A 14,893-nucleotide genomic window follows, 5' to 3' on the forward strand; every position below is an offset into this window, starting at 1 on the left:
TGACTCATACTTGCTTTAATCAAGCAGCGTTCTGTGGCCAATCACTCGCAGCTGGAGAACTGACTTGATTTTAGCATTTTATTTCTCCTTATAGTCCGCTTTTAATGTTACTAAAGTTTTTTTTTGCACCACAAACACTCATAATGAGTTTTTCATGATCATTTACTACTTACTTTATGATCCTCAGAATTAAATCAAACAGGCTGTTTTTGCTACTGTACCTTTTAGACTTCATGTAAAGGATCTCTGGTATGATTGGATAATCTCTTCACATGATGAAAGGCAGATTTGATTCAACTCTGACTTGCAAGCTCTCAATTCAGTTTGATTTTGATTTGAGGGGATGATAAGGGCAGGCAAATATAACACGAGCTGCATGGAGGAAGTTACCCACATTTATTTTCTAAGAGAGCGGAGAACATTTAAAGAATTTAGAGCAGCACAATCCATCTTGTGAAACCAATGAGTCAGAAAACTGCGTGACTGTACAATTCTCACACTTCTAATGAATTAAAACATCAGTTTCTGATTGTTTTTTTCTTAATATCAGATTTATCAAATAAAAACTGTAATTTTATCAGTAGGCCTAAGTGTTTTATTTTTTGGTATTTTTTTTATTTTTAGGGAAGCTTGTTTGTGCTTTGGAATAAAAAAAAAAGTTACGATTTTTTTTTTGTGTGTAATTCTGAGAAAAAAGTCAGAATTGTGAGAGATAAATGTGCAATTCTGACTTTTATATCTTGCATGTTGCAATTCTGTTTATATGCCAAAATTCTGACTTTTAATCTCACAGTTCTGATTTATATATCACAATTCGGAGGAAAAGTAATGCCTGCAATGTGAGAGATAAAATCTCAAAACACTTATATACTTTTTTTTTTTAATATAACTTTTTATCTGACAAATCTGACATTTCTTCTCAGAATTGCACATTTATATCTCAGATTTCTAAGGATAAACATCAGTATTGTAAGATATATATAAAATTGCAATTATGGGGAAAATATAAAATATAATCAGAATTTTGAGATAAAAGAAACAATCACCTTTTTAATTTAATTTTTTTAACCTGTAGTGGAAACAAGCTTCTGTGAATCTTTTTTTTTTTCTTCTTCTTTTCTTCCTGCCTAATGCTGAATACTAAAATGTGACCCTGGACCACAAAACCAGTCTTAAGTCGCTGGGGTATATTTGTAGCAATAGCCAAAAATACATTGCATGGGTCAATATTATCCATTTTTCTGTTATGCCAAAAATCATTTGGATATTAAGTAAAGATCATGTTCCATGAAAATATTTTGTAAACTTCTTACCATAAATGTATCAAAACTTCATTTTTGATTAGTAATATGCATTGCTAAGAACTTAATTTGGACAACTTTAAAAGCGATTTTCTCAATATTTAGATTTTTTTTGCACCCTCTGATTTCTAATTTTCAAATAGTTGTATCTCGGCCAAATATTGTCCGATCCTAACAAACCATACATCAATGGAAAGCTTATTTATTATGATGTATAAATCTCAATTTTGAAAAATGAACACTTAAGACAGGTTTTGTGGTCCAGGGTCACAAATAATGTTAAAATGTTTATGTGGGTGGTTTTTTAGCATCAGTTTCCTTCAGCTTTATAATAATGAAAAACCTCTGCTACGAAAGGCAAAACTAGATTGTAAATTCTATTCAGATGTCCAAAACCAAGCAAAGCTTCTTACCGGTGGAAGCAGTGTAATAAATACATGTGACATGTCTGATAGTATCACCAGGGGACACTCTCTGTGTTTCTAACCTCTGCATACCTGATGTAAATGCACTGACCTGATTCTGTACACGTCTGCCTGAAAGTGTCTTTATCTGGGGTACAGAGTTTCTTTCTGAGCTTTATTTATTTATGGCCTAACCCATTAACCTATATACAGTACATCATCCCAGTCGCAGTCTCAAGTCTGTGCTGAAGTGTGTGTTATTTATGCGCACGATGACCCCACACACGCGACATTCATGCATGTGTGTGGAAAATGTCTTGTGAATGGCAACTGAGCTGTGGACAAAAGATGGTTTATTATTCATGTGTCTGTTCGACAGTGTGTAGACCATTCACACGCTTTCATGTTAGGATGGATAGTTAAGCTGAGTCTGGTTTCAAATAAGCCCATAAATAAAGAAACTCTCCTGTAATAAATGCTTATTTTACAACATCTTTAAGGTAGCATCTATGTCATGTCTAGTGAGAAAAATAGTGCAAGTAAAATACTTTCCTCTTCAAATCAAATATAATGGGTGCCAACAGTGTCTTCCATCATACGTGACATTTATAATGTTATAGTTTGTGTGCTGATATCATCTGTGTTGTCCTGCAGGGTCAGATCACTCTCATGGATGCTCCAGTGTTCAAAGCCATCCAACCTGAGGTAAGTCTATTGTTCGTTATAGTATGTACTTATAGTATGTAAGTTATGTACAGCATCCAAATTCAAATGCAAGTTGCGTTTGTTTTGTAGCTGGTTATGTTTGATTTGAATAACTCACTGGTGATTCAGGTGAGGTCAGACTGCTTAAAACATAATATTGCTGTTACTAATACAGTTAGCAGCCAACTGGTGAGTAACTTTTTATTTACATGCCAGAGGCACTTTTTTTCTCTCATTTAGCACTTTCAGAATGTTTGTTTTGGTCAAGGTTTTCTGAAGTATGCAAATGTTTCCTTGGTTAAACTAGCTGAAGTGGCTGAAAGCCGTCGTTTTGTGAGATTACCGTGACTGACTCACAGGGCTGTCGCCGACTGAAGTGTCATACTCTCACTGTCAGCCATACACCGTGTGTTAAATTTGGACAAGTTCAATAAAGCCAGCCACTAACAATAAAATAGCCCATGATTTTTGGACCTGGTTTGTGTGTGGCCACTGCTGTAACAGTTCCAGAGTTTCCCAGAAGAGGGCAGTAAAAGCACAGTGAAATCTTTCTGTTTTTTAGGCTCTTCATCCACTGCTTCCATTGGGCTGAGTGTATACTTTAAAACACCCACACCAGATAAAATATTACACTGAAATATTTGTGTTTTTTTTGCTTGACGGGGATTATGTAGCTGTGTTTTATTATTTAAATATTTGTGACAAACAGCACATTTCATTACGGCAGAAGCATTATTGCGCTAGCAGCATTATACTCGAGATGAGTCAGCCTCCATCTCACAATAAAATGGCATCTGCCACAAAAACATACAAAATTATAATAATTTTGTTTCAGATATGTGTGCTTTAGTGGATAAATGAATAATTCACCCCAAAATAAAAATTGTCATAATTTCTCAAACCTGTAGGACTTTTTTCTTTTGTGGAACATAAAAGAAAAAATGTCTCTGTGTTTTTTGTTTTGTTTTGTTTGTGTTGTTGTTGTTGTTTGTGTTTTGGTTTGCTGTGCTTTTGTTTTACTTTTTGTTTTGTTGCATGTTTTTCATTTTGTTTTATTTTGTTTTGTACATTTGATTTTCAACATTCGGCAAAATATCTTCTTTGTGTTCTGCTAAAGAAAGCAGTTCATGCAGGTTTGGAACTATATGAGGGTGAGTAAATAATGACAATGGTTTTTTTTTTGGGTGAACTGTGCCTTTAACTGAGAAGAATATTACTCATGTGATGGCACATGGATGGGGAAAAAACTGTGATAAATATCTACAAAAGACTTGGTGAACGAACTTTAGAGGCAGTACGTCTGTAGAAGAAACCCACAGCTATATGGAGTACCAAATAAATATCTGTGGTTATTTTTCTTATTGACATCTGGGGCTGGGTCTCCATTCACTGCCCTCCATGTTGTCCTCTCTCTCTCTGTGCTCTTTGAACGATTTATTAGCGCAGGCATGTTTTATCCACCATCTGTAAGGTTGGGCTTTCAGCCACACAGACCGTGATTTATAAAGCATTTGATGAGGCTACCACACATTGAATACTAATGTAGCATGTGAGGCTTTTTTTCTAACTGTAAGAGACAAGATCATGACGACTGAGGGGAACTAAATGTCAGATTTGTTTAATGCGTTTGTGGGAAATTACTGTGGTTGGCGTGCATTTTTTGTCATTATTTATGGTAATTACAGTAATTTGTGTAATTAGGTCTACTGTTTTCTGTCGATGAGAGGTTTGATTGATTATGCAGCGGCGTTGTTTGGCTTTGATTGTCTTTGCAGCAGTTTTTTGGATGCTTGGAGAGGAGAGGGTGAAATTGCAGGTCGTCTCTTTGAAAAGACAAGGTCTGGCTCTCTGGAAGAAGATACTGAGCTAACCTCTGATTTTCAAAATGTCTGGGATTGGCGGTTTAGCCAACTTTCGTATCAGTCGACAAATTATGTGTATAGATTATGGTTCTTTCTAGATTTTCTGGGTCTGATCTGGCTTTCTGTCTCGTTTTGTGTGTATCTGGCAGTTTTAGTATAATGTGGAAGGGATTTGTTGAAGGATTATTTCCGCTTTCTCTGAATCTGGCAGCACATCCATTTGCGTCGTTGTGTAAAATGAGAGTAAAAGGCAGAGGGTGATGTAATATGAATGTGAATGTCAGGCTACCGCTTTATCATGCACTGTTGTTTCTGATATTGCACATTGTAAAGTTTGTGTATTAGTGCCAGGACAAAAGTAGTGTAGCTGTATTCTTATTTTGACAAAAATATGTTGTTCTGGTGATGATTTGGTTTAATTAAAAGATATTCAGAAGTTTTATTAGAGGCACCAAGTTAACATGCATACGGTAACATTACAGTGACATTTTGGCAAAGAAGTTTGCAATAGTTTAGAGATTCACAAAGTGACCTGTCCATCTGCAGTATGATACTGTATGGCAGCAATATGAGCTCACTGCTGTAATGCAGACCAGAGGCTTTTGTACATGCATTAAAACAGTAAAACTTCATGAAATGTCTTTTAGAGTGATGTGTAAAATTACGTAACTTTTTCCAACCTACGTGCATGCAAACATCTCCGGTCTGTTCTCTGTACCACCCCATTAGCCTTTTTACAGGCGCTTATAAGCACGCTCTGACCCACAATGCCCTGGGTGGAATGAAGATGTTTGTTTGATTTGAGTGGAATAATGCAATGATATCAGAACTGGCAGTCCAGCCTGTTATTATTGGTTTGCTTTAATTAATGGTGGTTTTATTAACTCTGCAGATGTTGCTAAAGATTTTTTTGATGAAGTAGCTCTATTAAAACGCATTGTAACAGAAGCCTGATGTTTTTTTTTTTTTTTTTGTGCCTGGGTCGACTGCAGTTCATTGAGTTTTCTATTGTCTGTGTGTGTTTTTGTGACTGTGTGTGTGTGTTTCTTTGCAGGGGAATTTAATTGTTTTTGAGGCTCTGGAAGCAGGAGAGATTTCGATGATTTGTGCTCTGCTGAACTAAAGTGAAATGTGTGTGAGAGAGCAAGAGATAAAGAAGCACAATTGGTTCTTTGTTATTCAGTGACATCTTCAATCTGAAGGTCACTTGGCCGCTTCGCCATCTGTGTGCAAAAATGAGAAGTAAAAAAAAAAGAAGAAAAATAATGGGATTTTTAAAAAAAAAAAATTTTTTTTAAACATTTGTTGTTCGAAACCAGTTTGTTTTTCTTCGGTGAAAGAGAAAAGTAGGTATTTTGCAGAATGCACAGGCTGCTCCTTCCCATAGAATAAAAGCATAGTGACCAAGGCTCTACATAGACAAAAATATTATTAAAGTGGTACATGACTAATGTGCTATATTGCACATATTCTGAAGCCATGTTTGTTTACCTTTGTGAGTAGCTGTTATTTTTGTATTATGCATACTCTTTCAGTATTTATCAATTTTGATTTTTGTGTTTTTATAATGTTTATTAATTATTAATATATATTATATTTACATTTTTTTATATTTCGGTTTAAGTTGTAAAAGAATTGTGTGCTTTAGTTATTTTTATTTGTAAGTGCTTGCCAATATTTTGTAGTCTTTAGCAGTTAGGCTAATATTTCTAATTTTTATTTATTTATTTTTTTCCCCCATGTAATATATTTAATTTTAATTTATTTGTTACCGAAAACAAGTTTGAATTTGTTAACAATAACAACACTGATGAGAAACAGGCTGGAATTGACTAAAAGATTGGAAAATTGTATCTATATAAAAAATAAATAAAAAAATATTCAAATATTATCTGGTTATGAGACATAACACAATGTTTATCAGAATTCCTAATTAAAACTTGCTGTGGTTTTGATATTGATAATGTCGCAGTATATTAAGGAATGCTTTTATGGAGGTTTTGTCATTTTTAGATCACCTTTATTCTATGATAAAAGCAGCTTTGACAACTTGCCGTTTTTGTGTTCCACTGAAATAAAGTCATATGGGTTTGGAACGACATGAGGGTGAGTAACTGATGACAGAACTTTTATTTTTGAATGATCTATCCCTTTAAATGTAATGTGGTAGAGATGCTGATTTTAGTTTAGTTTTTGATAACCCGTGGTTTCCTTTTGCAGTATTGCCTCAGGAGATGCTTTCATTGGGTTTGAAGGATAATAGATCAGCATCTTTAATCAATTTGGTTGCACAGAGCCACATGAATGGTGCACGTGTATGTTCAATTGTAAAACTGTCCCTGTAAGTTGTACTGTAATGCATCTGTAAGCATTAACAGAGGAACCAGTGGGTTTCTCTGGCCTTCATGACTATGACGCACATTATTGTTCAGTCTGGCCGGTTTTGGCTGGGACGGAGCAAAATGTTGCATACGTACTATCGTGAAGAATGCTGGTAGGGTCTCGGAAAAGACCACTACAGACACACATGAGCCAGTTACAAGCTAGCTGTGCAGATCACATGGCAGTCTGCCCGACACATGGATGTGATGCATGACATGAGTAACTTGCACTCTATCTTCGTGTTCTGCTATACAGGAAATGCAAAAAAGGTGGTCAAGGGCCCAGCAATCCTGAAAAACCATAAGGTTTTCACATTACAAGAAGTGGATCCTTGTCTGTTATATAATACACATTTTCATTTACATTTCTGCTAAGACACTTTTTTTTTTTTTTTTTTTTTTTTCTTTTTTTTTTATATAATAAGCTTAATTTGCTTGGAAAATTAGCTGAAAATGTATTCGCCCTTAGCACATGTAGATGAGTTTGTTTCTTCATCGTAACAGATGTGGAGAAATTCAGCATCACATCACTTGCTTACCGATGGATCCTCTGCAGTGAATGGGTGCCGTCAGAATGAGAGTCCAAACAGCTGATAAAAACATTACAATAATGCACTTTATCAGCTGTTTGGACTCTCATTCTGATGGCATCCAATCACTGCAGAGGATCCATTGGTGAGCAAGTGATGCAACGCTACATTTCTCCAAACCTGTTCAGATGAAGAAACTAAACTGCATCTCGGATGTCCTGAGGGGTGAACTATTTCTTTAATTTAAATACTCAGTGGTATATCAGAACGTTTAGCTCCTGGTTAAACACTGTTGCGGATGGTTAGCGAGTAGGACACAGCATATTTGCACAAAAATCTAGCATGCTAAAGTGGTGCAACCATTCAGTCAATTCCTCTCTACTGTGTGTCTCTATTTCGCAAAAGAGAGTTTGGACCACAAGGTCTTTTCCCCAGTCAAGTCCCCCATCTTCCCTCATTCTGAACACATTTGTATAGTAGCATTTGCTTGGCGGGATGCCGTGTGATCCAGGCTCTATAGAGCAGTTCAGATTAATGGACTCTACATATGGCATGTTCACTTTCTCTCTTGTGCTGTTTTTACAAGGCAAAACCTCTCGCAGCAGAGAGAGGGAATCACTGGAACACAGTTTCTAAGAAAATTGTTCCATTTTAGATTTATAATCTTCAGGTGAGGATCTGTCTCAAACACACATGCAGAAATTGCTTGTTTTTCTAGATGTGAAAAAGTATGTTCTTGGCTATCTGGCTTGAGCTTGTAGGATTTGTGATGTCAGTTAACTAATCGAAAGAAGTTGTCCACTCTACAGTAAATTCTGTCATTATTTATTTGTCTTGATGTCTTCCCAAACCTGTATGCTGTTAGTTTTTTTTAGTTTTTTTTTTTCTGGGGAACACGAAAGGACTTAATTGCATATTATCATCTGAAAACCTCTCGGGACGATCAGTGTGGTCTATTGTGAGTTCACTTTGCTTTAGATTAGTTTGGGTTTGTCTGGAGCACTCACAAATTCTAAATCATTCCTAGACCCCTGAAAAAGCGTGAAAACCCATAAAATACTGGATGATGGTTAGATTTTGCCACAATGATGACATTAAATGCCATGATGGAAAATCTCTGTTACTGCCCTCCCATTCTGTGAGCATTAGTATTAAATCTACATATATTTTTATAGTCCATATAGTACTGGCTAGAGACGTCTATTTCCTTGCCGACTGTAATTCTTTCTTTCTTTTGATTTCCAGCTCCCCTGTTTGTCTGATTTTGAGCTGTGGCTAGATGGTTGAGCTCCAGGTTTCCAGACTAGGTGATGATATTGAGGTTCGGTTAATGTAAAGTGAATTAGTGTCATATCCTGAATTCGTCACAAGGTCAGAGTTTGACGTACAGTTAATCATTGTCACCCCTGCCAAGTGCTCTTCCTTTACTGCTCATCTGCCCTATCTTATGCCTGATTCCCAGCTGGCTAATCTATTTCCATGAAAACCTCCCGGAATGATATAAGAACAGCCTGTTTTATTGTTTAAATTGGGAAAAAAAAACAAAAGTTTGAATATAATCTGTAAAGCTGCCAATTGCTTTTGTCTTTTCAAGACATGACGAGTTGTTCTGGTAGTTTTAGTGGGCGTCTGTGCATCTGCATTCACATAGCTACATCAGTGCTGTTACATCTTAAAATTATGTTGCATTTTAGAAACAGTACAAGCCTTTTCAGTAGGCATAAAAGAAAGTGGAAGAAAGGGAACATAAAACACAGCTATGATCCCATTTCCATTGACTTTAAAGACTTTTGTGCGATAGCAACGCTCCCTGTGAACAGAACTGACTTCCTCCTTTTTTTGTTTGAAGGCTTGAAATCTATGAAACGGAGAGTCACAGAAGTTTTTCGCTTCAAACTCCCTGTCTTTTTCCTTCCCTTGTTTCTGCTGTCTTTCATGAGTTTCCCTGGGTTCATTGCTTTGTGCATTATTCAATCTGTCACTGCCAGAACAAGGCACAGTATTTGACATCAGCATACTAATGCTTTAGCCGGCTTTCCCTTTTTTTTCCTAGTTCATGGTCCGGAAAATCTGCAAGAAAAAAGAAAAATTCTGCTGCGACGAGTGAACGACGCATTATTGTGCCATCCCAAAGAAGCACAAATTCACTTTTACTGTCTTTTTCATTAGCTGTTCCCTCCTGGTGTAATGACTTGCCCAACTCAATCCGAGCAGCTGAGTCCTTAGCCATCTTCAAGAAACGGCTGAAAACACACATCTTCCATCTTTATTTGACACTCTAACTCTATTCTAATTCTATTTTAGCTATTTGTTTTCTTTTTTATTAAAAGGACTATCACTTGCACACACTATTCATTTTCTAACTGCTTGTTTTTCTTAAAAAAAAAAAAAAAACGCTAACAAGCTTCTACATTATTTTTCTATTCCATCTACTTGTTTTCTTTGTGTGTGTGTGTGTGTGTGTGTGTGTGTGTGTGTGTGTGTGTATATGTTGGGATTGAAATTAACTTTTTCACTCACCAGCCAATTTGGCTACTAAATTTTTAAGTTACCGGCCATTCATAACTTCTACCAGCCAAAAAAACCCCCGAAATAAACCAACAGCTTGAGGCTGTCTACACTGGAAGTGACAAAGCGACCGTTGCAAATCATTTTGTGTCAGTACTAGGGGTGTGAAATATTGATAAAAAAATAATCTAAACATTTTCTGGGATTTTATCGATAAAGGTATCTAGATGATATTTGGCTGAGTGTGTTATTGTGCTGGTATCTTAAGGACTGTTGTGGACAGCTGACTCCTAATGTTTTTGATATTCTTCATATTCGGTCAGTTCACAGCAGTGAGGGAAATTAATCTTTTCCAAAAACTTTAAATTGATTTTTACCTTTTTATGGGCATTTTTAACTTTATAAAGCCATTTTTTCTAAAAGTGTGCATAATTTTTTGAGTCTTTTACATTTAATCAGTCAAATATAATAATAATAATAATACATTTAGGCTGTTACTAAACAAATGAAATCAGTATCAATAAAATTCATCTTTGCAGAAGTTGCATCTGAAGTGGCATTTAGATGTTTTTTCACATGTTAATGCAGCTTAGAGGGACATGGAATGCTTTAACTTGCAGTTAGAAATGCATAAATGTTTTGATATTTTAAACATGAAACATTTGAAATTATTTAAATAATGAAAAGATACTGTAAATATGAAATTTAAAGCGCCATTAGGTGGCATCAAGTCACTGTTAATAAGTGAGTCATTGCGACTGAACCGATTCATTTAAACGATTGATTCATTCAGGATTCAAACACCATCATGTTGCACAGAGACGCAAAACAGTGCTGTAGCTGTGTTTGGAATATTTTCTGTTGTCGAAATAGCTCAAAAACAGGCAATATGGTGTCTAAAACTTAAGTCTCTTGATAGTAACTTATTGATTTTATTCAACAGTTCAATAAACTATATCACATTTGTAAGCATGCTGTTTTTTTAAGCGGCACTCTTCGTGTGATATTGATTAACTTAATGAATTGATATAACTATATACATTTTCTGTCCCTTTATCTTGAATTGTGATCATTCCTAATGCATATTAATAGACTGAATCATGCAGTAAAAGAACGCAAGTTGTTTTGTTTGGTTTTTGCAGTATACTCGATAATGTCATGATGTCTCACGAGTTCGGTATTTGCGCAGATTTGGCTTGCATGAACTTCCCCAAGAAATGAATGAGTGAACATAACTTATGAAAAGTAACCTGCCAAATTGGCTAGTGATTTGACAGCGTTACCCGCCACAGCTGATTTTTACCCGCATTTGGCGGGTTGGCGGGTGTTAATTCCAAACCCTGTATATATAACAACTGCAGATCCAAATGCATTATTGCTTGGTAAAAAAAAGTTTGTTTGGGTTTTCTGCATGTCTTGTTTTTTTGTGTGTGTGTGTTTTTTGTTTTAAAGTCTTGGTTTGTTTTGTTTTTTTGTCTTGTTTTTTTTTTTTTTTGCATTGTTTTGGTTTTGCGTCTCGTATTTTTGTGTCATGTTTTGTTTTGTTTTGGGGTTTTTTTTGTAGGGCTGTCGCAATAACCACAATATTGTAATATCATGCTCATGATTTGTACATAGGTTTTGTAGATTTGCACTGAACAGAAATAGAAAGATTGGCTGAACATGTACGAATACCTGCGTCTGTCCTCCTCAGGTCAACGCATATATTCATTGAAAAAAAATCAGTTTGCCATCAGCTGTCAGAAGATAAAATTATATCTTTGTCATAGCATCCTTTCAACGTTTAAAGGGATTTCTCATGACTGGCGTCAGGACCGTTCAGTGCACTGAATCAATGACATTGTTCTCTATGAAGTGAAACATCAGCTTCAGCATTACTCATGCGTTGATTGTCAATTGACCATTGAAAAGTGGCGATCAATGTTAAATTAATTTCAACACCTTGTTTCATAGAATGATGTTTTTATATGTATTAGTTGAGTCACTTGTAAAGACTGTCCTTTGCAGCAGCCTCCTGGCTTAACAATGTAACTGCACTGACTGACAGCCTGTGTAAAATGAGCGCAGAGATACCCTTCAAATTACGCAAATTGAAATTTTGCAAAATCTCCCATGTATCATAAAAACGTTTTTACGCTTGCATGAGGTGGATTTTCAGGCAATTCCAAAAAGGAATATTTTGCAAAACTGCAATGGAAACAGTTTTTTCACATTTACAGTTCACTTGGTGTACATAAGTCACATGATCATTCTTTAATGTACTATAACCTCCAAGAAACATTTCACACATGGCCGTTCTCAGGTATTATTTACACTGCACACGTCTGTGGTGCAAAACGGCTCCGACACGGCCACCGGAGCTGATCGCGGCCACTGTAGTCAATGCTTGTTTATATCAGCCACGCCACGGCACATTTCTGAAAGCGTTCCAGAAGTGGCTGTCCACTCTGCTTCACTAAAGATAAACATCTACGTCTCCTTTGATAAAAAAACAATGGCTAGTGCAGTGGCTGTGATTATACGTAAGCCTACCAACATCCGTCACCATGACTTATCACAAGGAAAAAATTAAATTTTAGTCACATAGCATTGGTTAATGGAAATGCTGTCATTTCGCAATAGTTTTTTATCGACATTTATAAGATATCAAAAAAGTTTTGCGCAAATCTATAATGGAAACCTGGCTAATGTTGGAAAGCCGCTTGTCCAGTCAGATTCAAGAATTGAAACTTACTATTATACATATATTAAAGGTGCACCAAGCGATTTTTGCCAAGCGATGTTGATATTTGAAAGCAGCAAAACAAACACGCCCATACCCCAACAGGACCTCGTCCCTATTTTGAAATCTCCGCCCCACACGTACTTACGCAACTATGGCAACGATGATCGTGGAAACAAGTGAAGATGACACACAAGCATATTCAAACAAAAGCCAACATGGATAAGTAGTGCGAAACGAAGCAAAATCAACGTTACTCACCTATCAAGAAGAAACGACACAACCTTTGCGTCCGATTCAAGCCCTTCCCGCTCCTTGAGTTCTCTCTACCGCTGGAAAGCTGCTCCGATATTTACACAGGTCCTACCTTTTGCCTGATAGTAACACTTCTTTTTAATGTTTTGTTTCTCTGATATTTTCCTCCTTTTTTTTTATTTTCTTTTTTTTATCTGCCATTGCTATAATCAATCTGCTAATATCTGTCCTGTGCTCTCAAATTGAGCACTCTCTTCTCTCTATCATTGCAAGACACACCCCGTTAACCAATTTTTTTTCTTTTTTTTTTTTTTGGTCTTGTTTTTTGTTTTCTTTTGTTCCAGCCAAATGGCAGGTCTTGCCAATTTAGTGTACAATATGATTTAGGTAAAACATGAACACAGTTATTTGAGGATGATATCCCTCTTTGGGGTTTCCAGCCTACATCTTTTTGGTTACTAGCCCAAATATTACCTAAACTACTACCATTTGGAGCCTGTGGTAGTGCTGTCCCTGTTTGAAGAACTCAATGATAACCTTGACAACTGGCCAGCTGGAATAATTACATTGAGTTAAATTCAATAAAGTCCCTGTCCGGTTCACTTCTACCGTAGTCTCTGAAATGCATTACATCACAGAAGAAGAACGGAAATCTGCCATTAACCTTGTTTTGTTCTCAGAGTGGGGAGCCACTGATTTCATTTAAATCTCAGTAGGTGATTTTCCTCATCACAGATTCTGAACTCTACGCTGGGGGCTCAGATTTGTTACACATGGAGAAATTGGTTCAGCAGAAGCGATTTCATTGGCACGTCTCGGTGGTCGTTGGTGCTGGAGACACAATGCAGAAAGCGCACTTACTTAGCTCTGTGTGTGTTGGCTCGTGCACTCACATCTGTGTTTGTGTATGTTGCTAAGCTGCTACCTCCACAGGTTGCTGACTCATTAAGTTACTGTTTGCTAGTGTGACCTCATGAGAGATTGCGGTTGTGTTGCTGCCGGGTTTAAGTTCACGATGGACAATCGCGATGAATATGTTTGATGGTTAATTTCATTGTTCTTGAAGTCCCATCATGGAATCAGGCAGCTCTTCTCCCATTACTGACAGCTGACGGAAATTAAATCTCTCTGTGTGTGGTTGAATGCATATCAGAGTTTGTTTTTGTGTTTTAATGGTGCTAACAGCTTGTTTGAAACCGATTCTCTACTGGAAAATATCTGAGCGATTGGCGTAATTATGCAACGCACGGTTGCATAATTATGTTCTGGAGTTTCCAAATGTGAATTTCCAAGCGTGGCCGATATGTCGTATATTAGACTGTCACGACGGCTTTAGTATTGGCACTTAGCCGTTTCTTAGATGGCAGAACAGGCGGAGTTGAGTTTTCATGTTCGCGTTTTGGAGATTTAGCATGTCAGATTGATGTTTATTCAATGGTGTTGTTGCCAAATACACATCGTTAAATGTTATGTTAAAAGCTTTTCCATTCTCGTTCAGTCAATCAGTCACGCCATGCGAGCGAGACGGAGGATCAACACGATTTTCGAACGATTGGCATGTGATTCTGAGATGACTTCTGTGTTTGGATGCAAAATTAAGTGTACAAAGCGTGACAGACTGAGAAAGATTCAAACATCTGCTCTCAGAGGCCCCATTAATGATGTTCTCTAGGGTCACTGGTCATGAGTCATGCTCACCCAATTTCAAGTGTCCCGAGTTGATTTGTTTTTGGTATTGTAGACCATTCGCGTCTCCTGCTGTGCTTGATTGACTTGATTGTTTCCGTCCAGTTTCTCCAATCTCAAACCAACTGGAACTTGATTTTTTTTTTTTTACGTGACTCTTTTTGTTCTCTTGTTATTTTTGCAGGAGCTCTCTAGTTGTGGCTGGAACAAGAAGGAGAAACACAGTTCAGCACCCAATGCTGTGGCCTTCACACGACGCTTTAACCAGGTAAACCACAGACACTTTTTGCTGTTGCCCCATTGATTGGATATAGATAGTGATTAACTGTACACTTGCAGCTGAGGAGGTTGAAATAAACACTATTGGAATAGTTTTAGTTTAAAAAAAAATTGGAATTCACAATTGCTGTAAGCATCTGTCTGAGTAAATTAAAATCATCTAAAGGTTAAAGCACTTTTGCAAGGGTCCGTGGACTGGCAGGGGGCATGGGGGTCATATTGTTGGCAAATTAAATAAACATGAAGACAGTTTAATTACA

The 14,893-nt window shown here is 36.7% G+C and overlaps 1 protein-coding gene across 4 annotated transcripts in view; it reads left to right on the forward strand.

Moving 5' to 3' along the window:
• The window catches only part of LOC306844128 (ras-specific guanine nucleotide-releasing factor RalGPS2-like), a 113,430-nt gene that overhangs the window by 37,387 nt on the left and 61,150 nt on the right, over positions 1-14,893 (forward strand). For all 4 annotated transcript variants that reach the window (XM_079376054.1, XM_079376057.1, XM_079376055.1 and 1 more), the window contains exons 5-6: positions 2,360-2,410; positions 14,539-14,622. In XM_079376054.1, the coding sequence (XP_079232180.1) occupies positions 2,360-2,410; positions 14,539-14,622 (135 nt within the window). The remainder of the gene's footprint in view (positions 1-2,359; positions 2,411-14,538; positions 14,623-14,893) is intronic.

The sequence above is a fragment of the Barbus barbus genome (assembly GCF_936440315.1).
Source record: "Barbus barbus genome assembly, chromosome: 24".
Lineage (NCBI taxonomy): Eukaryota > Metazoa > Chordata > Actinopteri > Cypriniformes > Cyprinidae > Barbus > Barbus barbus.